Source organism: Rhinoraja longicauda, chromosome 3 (assembly GCF_053455715.1).
Source record: "Rhinoraja longicauda isolate Sanriku21f chromosome 3, sRhiLon1.1, whole genome shotgun sequence".
NCBI classification, from domain to species: Eukaryota; Metazoa; Chordata; class Chondrichthyes; order Rajiformes; family Arhynchobatidae; genus Rhinoraja; species Rhinoraja longicauda.
The window spans coordinates 40,709,939-40,724,579 of NC_135955.1; the positions used below are offsets into that span (position 1 = coordinate 40,709,939).

General features: G+C 41.0%; 1 protein-coding gene across 1 annotated transcript in view; it reads right to left on the reverse strand.

Annotated features, from left to right (window-relative positions):
* The window catches only part of melk (maternal embryonic leucine zipper kinase), a 70,542-nt gene extending 56,698 nt beyond the window's left edge, over positions 1-13,844 (reverse strand). Inside the window, exons 1-5 of the mRNA XM_078396933.1 lie at positions 13,799-13,844; positions 10,654-10,751; positions 4,148-4,233; positions 3,389-3,505; positions 801-944 (exon numbers count right to left, since the gene is read on the reverse strand). Coding sequence (XP_078253059.1) covers positions 801-944; positions 3,389-3,505; positions 4,148-4,233; positions 10,654-10,714 — 408 coding nt within the window. The 5' untranslated portion in view covers positions 10,715-10,751; positions 13,799-13,844. The remainder of the gene's footprint in view (positions 1-800; positions 945-3,388; positions 3,506-4,147; positions 4,234-10,653; positions 10,752-13,798) is intronic.
* Between the last annotated feature and the right edge of the window lie 797 nt (positions 13,845-14,641).

The window sequence follows — 14,641 nt, forward strand, 5'->3', positions numbered from 1 at the left end:
GTAAGCTAATCAGTTTTATGCAAACATAACAAAATACAATAAGAAAACAAAGGCAACTCAAGGATTGTCATAGTTCAAGACAATGGTAGACTTGCCACCATGTTCTCAAGGTGAATTAAAGTACCTAATGTCACTGACATTACCAGTGACACTCCTACATTCAGGAATATGCACTTTCTTTCAATGTGCTCCTTTGTTCACCTCAGTAAATAAACACATTTTTATCAAATAGGGAAGTTATGTAATGACACTGGAATAATATTCCTTTACCCAAAGTTCCAATCCCACCATGGTAAAACATTGATATCAGAAAATCTTGTTTTGTTGCAGAAACAGAAAATGCTGGAAATTCTCAACAAATCAGGTCTGTGGATAGAAGAAGTGTTCTGTTCTGCAGTACCATTTCAACTACCTCGGCATCTTGTGCTTCAACAAATATTTATCTCTCCACAAATGCTGTCTGACTTGCTGAGTATTAATAACATTTTTGTTTTTACTTCATTTTCCAACAACTGCAGTTTTTAACGTTATGATTAAGAGTCTCATTTTGTCAAATGGAACCAGAAAAAAACTCTACAAAAGGAGTGTTGTATAAACAAATTAAAGTTTAATCTAGTCAGGTGAATCTGCTCTGGCTCACATGATTGGCATTGCACAATACACGGTTGATCTTAATGTCCATTGACAATTGTGAAGCCAGCGCACAATGAGAAGCAAATGCAAACATCCTTAACAGAGGTTTACTGCATCAACTTCCCTTGATTTGATTATTGCAACATAATTGATTGACAAATACATACCGGTTTAAGATCACGATGAGCATAGCCCTGGCTGTGAACATAAGCAACAGCCGATACAATCTGTCGGAAAAAAATACGAGTTTCTTCTTCTGATAAATGGTCTTTTGAAATAATGTAATCAAATAATTCTCCTCCAGGGCAGTACTGAAATAAAATGATAGAACAATGAATACAAAAAACTTTTTTTTTTTAAAAGCATGTATGCAGCTATCAAAGTAGCATTAAATGCTCTTGAAGCACAATTTTACTACTTGATTTTTATGAACATTTGCAGCAAGATCATTTGATGACTGGTGATTGAGTCAGATGCTTGCATTAGGAGTATGCAGTTTTTCGCAACATGCTTCTGGGAGAAATTTTGTAACGTGGCAGATTCCCAGTTGATTGGCAAGGCCTTTTGACCATTCGTGATTGCTCAGCTCCAAATACTCTTGATGGTACTGAAGAAGCACCAATGGTTTAATTGCTGTTGATGTGGTCAAATTGCCAACAACGCAATGATAAATATAATCTAGCAGCTCAGCACACTTGGGACTAAGCCTGCGATAGCCTAGGACCAAGTCCAGATACAATGAAAAAAGGACAAGATTGCCCAGGTCCGATGGCCAGAAGGCACGGGTGTGCTTGCAACTATTCAATAGTCGAGATGCACCAACGTATGAGAGTGCTGGTTAGATTTCCAGTGGCATAAACTATTTGCTGATACATGGATCAGGATATTTCAGTACTGACAAGCTCTTGGTGGGCTCAAAATTGCAGCAGAAACCTCCACTGGATTTCTAGGTGGTTGTTCAGAATATAATCAAAAGGATACGCTTACCATTTACCCATCTTCCAATAAAAGACTGTGAAAACAGGTGTAAGTGTAACTGCCAGTAGGCTAATTGAAGATATTCCATTTGATGAACTAAGTATGCCTCAGGTAATGGAAGGAATTTACATTTGAGTAAATTTTGAACAGAGAAAAGCCCAAAGTGCTTCACAGGAAAAGTTATCAAGTTAAACTTTGCTAGCCAATTAAAGAGATATTCTTATTAACATTTGCAGCAAGATCATTTGATGACTGTTGATAGAGTCAGATGCTTGCAGCATCTGCTCCTCCATCAACCACGTTTTTGTTATGTCGACAATACCCCGGTCTCAGTGCCCTAAAAACACCTGCCTTGCCTGTCGGGATTTCTGCATCAAAATAAATGCAGTTTAGTCCATCAGACCTTCTCACACCCCCATCCTACTCCTGCTTGTCCTGTCTATTTAAATTGCTCACTTTAACATTTATATTTGTCTCTACTCTCCCATCTGCCGCTCTACTGCTTTAGGTTCCATGCACCTGCCAGACAAGTTTAAACCCTCCTGAGAATGTGCACTGTTAAGCAATAATAGAGTCATCGAATGTCAGCTGTGGAAGGGTATCCTCTACAGGGGATCCAGCATCCCACCAAGCAGAGTGGAGCATCTTCACTAGGACGAGGGATCAAAAAATTCATTCATGGAACATATTCCTTGTTATTTGCTTTCATCAAATTCAGTGGAATCAGATATTAAATATAGTGGACAACATGCACTCACCAATATTATATATTTAATGAATATGACTGGACTACTTTCTTACACACAAAGTCTAAACATAGAAGTAATTTAAATTCAGTTTTAAATCTTACTTAGAAAGTGAGACAGCAAGGATCATAGAAAATAGATGCAGGAGGAGGCCATTCGGCCCTTTGAGCCAGCACCGCCATTCATTGTGATCATGGCTGATCGTCCCCAATCAATAACCCGTGCCTGCCTTCTCCCCATATCCCTTGATTCCACTAGCCCCTAGAGCTCTATCTAACTCTCTCAAATCCATCCAGTGATTTGGCTTCCACTGCCCTCTGTGGCAGAGAATTCCACAAATTCACAACTCTCTGGGTGAAAAAGTTTCTTCTCACCTCAGTTTGTAAATAGCCTCCCCTTTATTCTAAGACTGTGACCCCTGGTTCTGGATCGCAGTGAGAAACTGGGGCAAAGGCAAGAAAAATGTCAAGCAATAATTAAAATCTGAAGGAATGGAAGTTTGAGAAGTTCTCTTTCAACCTATACGTAGAGCTTCACTGGTGGCACAAGGTAGAAACATTTTTCATCAAGTTTCAGCAAAAATGCATCAATTGCAAACTCATTAATCCTCACAACTGAATATACCTAAATGCTGCGAATTGTTTCACACCAAATATATAAGAAAATAACTGCAGATGCTGGTACAAATCGAAGGTATTTATTCACAAAATGCTGGAGTAACTCAGCGGGTCAGGCAGCATCTCAGGAGAGAAGGAATGGGTGACGTTTCGGGTCGAGACCCTTCTTCAGACTGATATATATAATCATTTTCACAGGTGCTTGATTCCAAAATTCCAATTTTGCAGATATAAACAGGATCAGGATGTCGAGAAGGGTAGGAGCAATATGGTAAATACCATAATCTTTGATTGGGATGGAATTCAATGACTTCCATCAATAACACAAACTGAAAAGCAGTCTTAAAAGCCTATTTGATATTTCAGGTAGAACAAACATCCTTTTAAATTCAGGTTCTTTAGCCAGATGATTACCTCCATAATGATGAAGATTTTATTCGCCGTCTCAATAACATGATACAAACGACATATATGCTGGTGACTTAGATTCTTCATTGCTTCGATTTCTGTTTGAACACGAGGCAGGTCTTCCTACCAGGCAAGCACAAACAAGACATCTACTTAACTTGAAGATGTAGAAACAAAGAACTTCAGATGCTGATTTATACCAAAGACAGACACAATGTGCTGGAGTAACTCAGTGAATCGGGCAGCAACTCTGGAGATAAAAAGATACCTGACTGAATCAGGACCCTTCTTCAGACTGCAAGTGGGGGGCGGGGCTTGTTGGCAAGGGAAGGTGGGATCTAAAGAGGGACACAATGTGCTGAACTGTGGATCTGGTTAAATGACTAGGCTGGAGAAAGGGGCCAAGGTGAGAGTGGCGGCGAGTGTTGGTAGAAGATACTTAAAATGAGAGAATTTGATGTTCATGCTGCTGGTTGCTAGCTACTCAAGCGAAATATGTGGTGCTGTTCCTCCAATTAGCATGTGGCCTCACTCTGGTAATGGAGGAAGCCCAGGACAAAAAGGTCAGTATGGCATGGGGAGCTGACAACTGGGAGATCAATCCAGCCTGGTTCAGATGACATCAAATTTAAAAAGACTATGTAAAATAAGTATATAGTGTCAATGATTTCTGAATTCTGAAACTTAATATAAATACCAGTCAAACTTTCACACGTTAACCACACAAGGCTTAATCATCCTTCCATTATGCTTCTGCAAACTTACCCCAAGAGATTCTTTGTCCATTATCTTTACAGCAACTTTTTCCCTTGTCAATATGTGGCAAGCCAGCTTTACTTTAGCAAATCCCCCTGTAGTAGAAATAAAAACCAATGCGATTTACTTGATATTTTTCAAAAGCGAGCAAAAATTACTTGCACAGTATTGTCTTTCACAAAATAGGAAAACCAGTAATCTGGATCGTCCTTCTTACTTTTGAAATAACCCTCAGAAAGGTCACTTTTCCTGCATGTTTTAAGATCCCAAATCACCCGTTATTGTAGATGCCTTGTTGCAATTTAACATCAACCATTTTAGAAGATGGGGAAAGTTGGAGACAAATATGGGTGAAGCAAGTATCAGGGATGGAAATCAAGATTGCAATGGTAATGGGGGCAACCACAGCAATGTTACAAAAATGGAAACTATGCGTTTCTAACTATATGCCTCTCCTTTGAGAGGGATGATAAAATCCTCGGTTCAAGAAGCAGAGACTGGGAATTGGGAATGGGGGTGCCACCTTCAAGAATTATTTTGCAGTTCCTGCTTGCATGGACAAATTATGAATCTCTGGCTATGTGAATTTTGTTCTGTGCATCTATTTCAGGTAAAGCTGGATTACTATTCCATTGTAATCACAAAATTAACTTTGGTTCACTCTACTATCTTTGGTCAGGGATTCCTATTAAATCAACCCCTCCCTCACTCCTCCATACATTCTTTAATTGCCATGTTTCTGCAGTTTATTTCATGCTTGATACACAATACATCCATGGTGTGCCACTGATTGAAGAACATTTTGAGGTCAACTGGGTGCAAGTGTCATGCTTGAGAATAATTGGAACTGTACTCATACTTGCATTCCAACACACTAGCAAATAGTGTAAAGGATTTGGTGAATTACTTAGCACACAATGACTCAGCCTCTGACCAGCACCTCCAGCTACTTTGTTTTAATGTCTGTCCATTATGCTCTGGTCAATGGTGACACTACACAATATTCTTTAGGACATTTTAATTGTGAATGGTGAGCTGTGTCCAATGATTGGTATCCTGACATAGGTGGGTTCTTAGGCAAATCTGGATAAACGGCAAGCAAGATTTGTGGCACAACCAGTGACCATCTCCAACTTATTATGAACCTTCTTCTTAGAGGTTCACTTATTCACTCCATATTTGCCTGAACCCACCTATGTCAGGATACCAATCGTTGGACACAGCTCAGTATTCAACACAATAATAATAAACAAGCTCACCCCTAAACATCTGGACCTTGACTTGGGGCCTCCATCTGCATCTGACTTCTGGACTTCCTGACTGACAGATCTCAGTTGGTTAGAATTGGTCTTAACATTTTCTCCATCCTGACCCTTAATACTTACTCCTCTGGTTGTGTGTTCAGTCCCCAGCTTCATTTGTTGAACACCCATGACAAAGTGACCATCTACAGTGCCAACTCGATCTTTAAGTTCTCCAATGATACTGCTGTTGCTGACCGGATCAACAACAGCAAGGAGATGAACTGTCGGAAAGAGATCGAATCTTATGTCATGGTGTCACCACAACAATGTCAGCAAGACAAAAGCGTTGGTTTTGATCTAAGGAAGCGAGGGATGAACACAACCTTGTTCTGGTCATCAAAGCTTCTGCAGAGATGGTCAACACCTTCAAGTTCTTGGGCATCCATATCACCTGCAACCTAACCTGGTGTTTCCACATTGATGCAATGATCAAGAAAACACATCAACGTATTTACTTTCTTGGAGGACTGAGAGGATTCAGCATGACCACAAGGAATCCCTTAAATTTGTACAAATGCGCTATAGAAATTATTCTGACAGGATGCAACCCAGCCTGGCATTGCAACTGCTTTCTTTTGACCGCCTGAATATGCAGAGAGTGAACACAGCCACATCCATCACTCCTTTCCATCCAGTCTACCAGGTACTCTTGCTTTCACTATCTCCTTGGTATTGTACTTGTTTTTCAACTCTGCACTACAATCTTGCACCATTCTGCTGTTATGCGCTCATCATTATATTTATTGTTGCATTTATCATTCCTGAATGTATACAGTTTATTCAGCGAGCTTCATGTGAAGGAATTTCATTGCACTCCATGTACATGACAATAAACTAAAATATCTATCATGTTCAGGTCTTCTTACATGCAGATACAAACTGCATCATTATGTGAGGTGTTTAAAAAATATTTGAAGTACAACTGACAACAAAGATCCCATCACTTCTTTTTTAGATGCAGCTGAAGGTGGTTGTGCTTAGGACATCGAATGGAAAATTCCTTCAGCAATGTCCTGGGCTGAGATGATTAACTTCTGACAACCATCTACATTTGCTAAGGTTAGCTCAAGCGACTGGGAGAGTCATCCATCAATTCCAATTCCAAGTGTAAGTTTAGATATTAAAAAAATTAAATCTACGATTTGGGTTCCACTGTCTTTGATTTAACACTTCAATAGATTTTTGTACACTGCTGGAAAATGTTACTTAAACTGGCCATGGGAGGGAGCTGAGTTAACAGGGTAACAAACATCACTCATTTTTCTGGTGGTTTTGTATATTCTACCAATGCATAGTATAGTATTCACAGTGGGTAGACAATATATATTTAAAAATTGTGTTCAATATACCATAAAACACCCTTGCAACAATAATGATTATTTAAGGTGCAGAAAAAATACAGGTTTAGAATATGTTGTTTTCACCAAGGGATTGCCAAATATAAAATTTAGTCTCATATTTATGGGAAAGAGTGTGAAGACAGACGAGACCTGCGTAGAAGTTATGATGTGACAATTTGCCACTTATGCCCCTTAACGCCACTGGAGCACAGGTGAACTCCAGCAAAAGGAGAACACTACCAGAAATAGAAATTTGAACAGTACAAGCATTAGTTATGAAAACCTACTGAGTAGAATCTCTTCTGCCCACTGAGTCCATGCTGACCACCTGCTCACATTAGTTGGGTATTTTTCCACTTTCGCATCCACTCCCTGCCCACTAGGGGCAATTTTACAGATGGCAATTAACCTACAAACTCACACATCTTTGGGATGCAGGAGGAAATAAGGGCACCCAGAGAAAGCCTGCACAGTCACAGGGAGAATGTACAAACTCCACAGACAGTACCCAAGATCGGGATTGAACTCAGGTGCTGTGAAGCAGCGACTTTATCTGCGCCACCCTTCCCTGTTGTTCGTAAAGGCCCTGTAGGTTAAGAATCTTCTTGTGCTTGACCAGATTCTCTGAATATAGTGTGAATTTCTGCCTCTACCACCCTTTCAAGCATTCTCACATCATTGCTGAAATTAGTTTTTTTCAATTCTGGAGGCAAGAGGCTGCAGATGCTGGAATCTGGAGAAACAGGTTGTTGTTCTTTTCAACTGTGCTCTATTTCATCCATTAATTAACAAATCTATACCTCTTAGTTATTAACCTCTCCCATAAGAGAAATAAGTCATCTTCACCCAGTCTAGGGCTTGCTATTTTAAAAATCCCAAATTAAATTTCCATATAATCACCTTCGTTCTACAAGATACAATTCCACATTAGACACTTTATATAACTGCATCTCACCAACCCTGGAAACAACTTTGTGAATTTCATTTGCAAATCAATCTATCCAGTTATGTGGTGATCAGAAAAGGACACAATACTGTGGACTTCAAGTTTCATCCATTTGTCTGTTTCTTTGTATCCTACCATTTATTATGCCGTTTGCTTCCCAAGACTCACATTTCTCTAGATTGCATTCCTGATCACATTTGTGCCTACCTAGCCGGTACATAGCCAACATACTTCCACCTGAACATCAATGTCTATTTCATCTCCATTTTCAAAAATGCATGCAAATTCATTTAAATTTCTGCCTTCAGTCTCAAGCTGGTGCTTATCTCTACCCTTTTCTTTCTCATAGTTAAAGAAAACCATACTCATTCTTTATTTTTTTCTTGCCAATACAATTTCAATACATCCACTTTATCTTTTTAATTTCCCTCTACTTTCTACACTACACCAAGCCATCTGCAGCGTTGAGCATTTGGTATCAGTGAAGAAGGGTCTCGACCCGAAACGTCACCCATTCCTTCTCTCCCGAGATGCTGCCTGACCTGCTGAGTTACTCCAGCATTTTGTGAATAAAAATTTTGGTATCAGTTATTGGCTACTTTTCTTTAGCCCTGGCAATGTAGATCGCATGGGATCCAGGGAGAGCTAGTTAGCTGGATCTTCATTTAGCTTTTCATAGGAAGAACTTAAAGAAAGGAGACTTTGAAGGTATGAGACGGGAATTGGCTAGGATAGACTGGCAAATTATCCTTAAAGGATTGACGGTTGAGATGCAATGGCAAAGATTTAAAGACCGCATGAATGAACTCCAAAAAATGTTCATCCATGTCTGGCGAAAAAATAAAACTGGAAAGGCAGCTCAACCGTGGCTAATGAGGGAAATCAAGGACAGTGTTAAATCCAAGGAAAATACATATAAATTGGCCAGAGGAAGCAGCAAATCAGAGGACTGGGAGAAATATAGAACTCAGAGGATAAAGGGGTTAATTCAGAGGGGGGAAAAAAAAGAGCATGAAAGAAAGCTTGTGGGGAATATAAAAACTGACTCTAAAGGCTTCTTTATATGTGTAAAAAGGAAAAGATTAATAAAGACAATTGTAGGTCCCTTACAATCAGAGACAGGTGAATTTATAAAGGGAAACAAAGAAATGGCAGAACAGTTAAACGAGTACTTTGGTTCTGTCTTCAGTAAGGAAGACACAATCTCCCAGAAATACTAGGGGACCGAGGATCTAGTGGGAGGAACTGAAGGGAATCCACATTAGTCAGGAAATGGTGTTAGGTAAACTGTTGGGACTGAAGGCAGATAAATTCCCAGGGCCTGACAGTCTGCACCCCAGAGTACTCAAGGAGGTGGCCCAAGAAATTGTGGATGCATTGGTGATCATTTTCCAATATTCTCTCGACTCTGGATCAGTTCCTATGAACTGGAGGGTAGCCACTGTAACTCCACTTTTTAAGAAAGGAGGGAGAGGGAAAACAGGGAATTATAGACCAGTTAGCCTTACATCGGTAGTGGGGAACATGCTTGAGTCGGTTGTTAAAGATGTTATAACAGCGTATATGGAAAGCAGTGACAGGATCGGTCAAAGTCAGCATGGATTTATGAAGGGGAAATCGTGCTTGACTAATCTTCTGGAATTTGAGGATGTAACAAGTAGAATGGATAGGGGAGAGCCAGTGGATATAGTGTATCTGGACTTTCAGAAAACCTTTGACAAGGTCCCACAAGTGATTAGTGTGCAAAATTAGAGCACATGGTATTGGGGGTAGGGTATTGACATGGATAGAGAACTGGTTGGCAGACTGGAAGCAAAGAGTAGGAATTAATGGGTCTTTTTCAGAATGGCAGGCAGTGACTAGTGGGGTGCCACACGGCTCAGTGCTGGGACCCCAGTTATTTACAATATATATATATTAACGATTTAGACGAGGGAATTAAATGTGACATCTCCAAGTTTGCGGATGACACAAAGCTGGGTGGCAGTGTGAGCTGCGAGGAGGATGCTATGAGGCTGCAGGGTGACTTGAATAGGTTAGGTGAGTGGGCAGATGCATGGCATTTGCAGTATAATGTGGATAAATGTGAGGTTATCCATTTTGGTGGCAAGAGCAGGAAGGCAGTTTATTATCTGAATGGTATCAGATTAGGAAAAGGGGGGTGCAATGAGACCTGGGTGTGCTTGTACATCAGTCACTGATAGTAAGCATGCAGGTACAGCAGGCAGTGAAGAAAGCTAATGGCATGTTGGCCTGCATTGCGAGAGGATTTGAGCTTAGGAGCAAGGAGGTCCCCCTACTGCAGTTGTACAGGGTCCTGATGAGACCGCGCCAGTAGTAGTGTGCGCAGTTTTGGTCTCCTAATTTGAAGGAGGACATTATTGCTATTGAAGGAGTACAGCGTAGGTTCACCAGATTAATTCCCGGGATGGCAGGACTGACATATGATGAAAGAATGTGTCGACTGAGCTTGTATTCACCGGAATTTAGATGAGAGGGGATCTTATAGAAACATAAAATTCTTAAAGGATTGGACAGGTTAGATGCAGGAAAAATGTTCCTGATGTTGGGAGAGTCCAGAACCAGGGGTCACAGTTTAAGAATAAGGGGTAGGTCATTTAAGACTGAGACGAGGAAACCCTTATAAATCTCCATGCTGATCACTTTAAATGGCATAATTCAGATGCCAGCAGAAGTACGATATTATAAAATGAAAGATAAATCCATGTATTCAAATATATATTGATTTTTTTTAAATGGAAAAATAACATTAGTATATATTTGTGCAAGTTTAAACTGAAACCTATTATGCTGATACCGATGTCAGGAGCAACAAAAATGTATCAAATTGTGTTCCCATAGTCAGAAAACTGAAGGACATTTTACAGGCAAATTTAAATAAGTATATGTTAATATTAATTATACCTGCACCAATGGTTTCCTGTAATTCATAGTGTTTCAACAACTCTTCGTCATCAACAGCCATTGTAGACCATCAACTTTAACCTCACCTCAATCCGTACCTGAAATAATTAAAAAACACATTAAAATAGTTCCACTTGCATTCATCCTTCAAATTAGTGGGAAATCGATTCTGTCAGGTGAAGGTCTTCAGCAAAGTAAACAAAAACAAGTGGCTACAATAAATAATCAATGTTACTACAGCCACAATGCTAATGTTTTAATATACCATGTTAATCCAAGCTCCAGAAAGGGTATTGTAGACATTTATGGAGGATATTTCCAGGGATGAAGTTTTGGTTTACAGGAAAAATTAACTAACCTGCAGTTGTTTATTCTGGAACAAAAAAACAACTTGAAAGGAGAGGCTTCAAATTCTGAGAATGTCAGATGCAGAAAATATGTCCACCCTATTCACTCCACCAGAAAGGTAGACGAAGGATCTCGACTGGAAACGTCATCTGTTCTTTTTCTCCAGAGATGTTGCCTGACCCGATGAGTTACTCCAGCATTTTGTGTCTATCCACCAGAAAGGTAAAAATCCAAGAAGCAAATTTAAAGTTTATCAGGATTACAGGGTTTCAACAAACAAAAAAATTCACCCAAGCAGTAGCAAGATTCTGCAATTCACTACTCAAAAGCCCAGGAGGGATATGGCCTTCCAATGTTCTACAGAACCAAGGACATAGCTGGGAAATGGGATTCATCTGAATTTTTGATCAATATAGATAAAACTTCTCTTATGCTCTTTGAATCAGATAATGTTGCTGCACATTAGTAACTATTTTGCTTACACCTTTGGTGACTTTTCTAATTATTCTCACTACTGGCACATTCCATGGAACCCGGAAATTTTTATTTTGAAGAGGATATCTAAAAATAACTCATTTCTGGGGAATATGGTGAAAAGACATGGAACGGAACCAAGAGGTGTAATCTCAGGCACTGCTGACTTTGAATGCCAAGGGAATGTGGCAAGTTCGTCATCAGTTGGAGATGATCAATACAAACAGTTGTGTCTCACTAATGACACATATCAGTCCAAGCTTGGATCTTATCCAGATCTTGATGTATGTTGGCACTGACAATTCCATTTTCTGAAGTGTTGTGAATGGAAGTGAACACTATTCAATAATCAGCAAACATTTGCACTGGGGTTTTTTTCCAGATAGAAAATCAAAGATTATGCAGATGAAAATTGCCCTGTAGCCACTACTCTGAGAAATTCTTGAAACAATATCTTGATGGCACACTTTGTCGAATGTGGTCATGATGAAGGGTAATCACTTCCACCTCATCTCTGGAATTTAGCCAAATTGTATTTAGATCAAGATTACAATGATTTCTTCGGCAGAATGTTCAAGCAGAATCCAAACTGAGCATCAGATGACATTTTTCAATAGCACTAAATAGCTGGATTGTATAGGTTCCATCTTGTTCCAGGTAGAACATTCCTGCATAATCTTTCACAATAGTGCTTAGGAAAGTTGATTCATGTACAGCCCATACATATAAGTGAGCATTTGGGAGACCAGCTGTATGGATTTGCTGGCTGCTGTGGAGCTGCAGGCATGTCCTGACATGTGAGAACTTGGCTCAAGGCCACATTCCCAACTCGCGAACTGTTCCAGTTCTGATGGGAGCGGAACCATGCTGTCAACCATGTCGAGTCCCAGGCAAACTAAAGAGAGATGGTGGAAAAACAAATAGATCAGGTGTAATGCCAGATGAGGTGCTAGTAAGAGAAAGTCCAAGCAAAATGGACACACCCTTCTTTCCACAACCATACACAGTGGTGTTCAGACAAGTAAATAAGGTGACGGTCCAGTCGCCAGAAAGAGTCAAATATGATTGAAACACATCATATGTGAAAAAGTACCACCGTTGTGACAGTCCATGGACAATGCAGATTGGAGACTGTGGGGGATCAGACCCAAGACTACCAAATTGATGAGCCAAGAATGCACCAGTCTGAGGTGGAGACTATGCGAAACCAGAATCAAGATGATGAACTGGTGGAGCAGGACCTGATCAGAATCCAGTACAGACAGAGGTAGTGGCCAGACCAAAGCATCAGAGAAGATCACCCGAGAGATAAGAGGACTATGAGATGTGTTGACCAAACTGATCTCCCCCTCCCATTCCGAGTCTGACCTTTCTGTCATGTTGCCTCCTCCAGTGCCATAGTGAGGCCCACCAGAAATTGGAGGAACAGCACCTCATATTTCGCCTGGGCAGCTTGCAGCCCAGTGGTATGAACATCGACTTCTCAAACTTTAGATAGTTCCTCTGTCCCTCTCTTCCCCTCCCCCTTCCCAGATCTCCCTCTATCTTCCTGTCTCCACCTATATCCTTCCTTTGTCCCGCCCCCCTGACATCAGTCTGGGGAAGGGTCTCGACCCGAAACGTCACCCATTCCTTCTCTCCTGAGATGCTGCCTGACCTGCTGAGTTACTCCAGCATTTTGTGAATAAATACCTTCGATTTGTACCGGCATCTGCAGTTATTTTCTTATACGTTATTTTAGGGCAGGTACCCCTGGGATGCAAAAGGTATTCCACGGTTGGGAGATGTTTCTCAGACACTTTCACCGAGTACCTCGAGGATGAAAGGAGCCTTCTTTCCTACCATCCTCAAGGAAAGACTACGGATACCGAGCCCAATACAGTAAATCAGATAGATAAATAGGAAATAATTATATGGCCATGAGCCAAATGCAACTAGGCCGCACTGACAACTTGGTCGGCCATGGACAAGTTGGGCCAAGATGACCTGTTTCCATGTTGCATTGATTCAGGAGTCTAAATAAATGGGGGGGGGTTATAGATATTTGACATTTGAAATAAATACAGGAAATGCTGAAAAATACTCAGCATATCAGGCAAAAATTACTGGGGGAATAAAGCAACAGCGTTAATGTTTCAGATCAACGACTTTTTCCGTCACGGTGGCGCAGCAGTAGAGTTGCTGCCTTACAGCGAATGTAGCACCGGAGATTCGGTTACCAGACCGGATCCCAGTGGAAAGTTCTACCCAACTCCCCGCCGCCCTCTCGCCGGTGCCTGGAGCCCTGTTGCTCGGGGTGGCATCGGCCGTCTCCCGCGCCTACCTTGCTCGCAGCTCCAGCGCCCTGACCCGGGACCGGCTCCGCGCGCTCGTCTCACTTTTTAAAATCAGCTCGAGCCCAACGATCAAATTTCCCTCCTTCGATCATAACTTCCTGTCCGAGGCGGAGCAGCCAATCAGCTCGGGGCCGGCGTGCACTGGGAGTGGCGGCGCCGCCGCTGGCCGGCCGGCGGATCCCAGTTTTCACTTGAAGACGGACATAGAGAGCTGGAGTAACTCAGCGCGACAGGCAGCATCGCTGGAGAAAAGGTGACATTTCGGGTCGAGACTTTTCCTTCCTTCACACAAAGCAAATACCTCTAGGGAGTGAAGCGCAGGCACATTTCTTTCCTCCTCTCTACTTGCTTATTGAAGCAACCGTTTCCACTGCTACCGCGGACTTCCTGTCCTTCACGTATAAATAACTTAGTTCGTATATCTTTTGGAGTTTATATTTTGCATCCCATAATCTACGGAAATGCATTAAGGTTGGAAAAGAGTATGGATAGGTATAGATTAAAGGAAAGCCAATATGAAGAATAGGGCAGAGATCTGGACTTCATTGTTCATTTGAAAAAGAGTTAGATATTTAATTATGTTTTTTACAGAATGTGACAAGAGCATCTATATCGGGGTATAAGGAAAGATCATTAAATCAAACAAATATTGTATGTCCGTCTTTGCGGAAGAAGAGGAAATAAACCTCTTACGACGAGTGGAGAACCAATGCCTGGCATATAAATTAGTGGAACAGAAAGGCAATAAATCTCTAAGAGCAGTTGATATACATTGAAGGAGATTGGTGTGCCAAAGTGGATGCACTGGTTATCTTCCAAAATTTCATAAC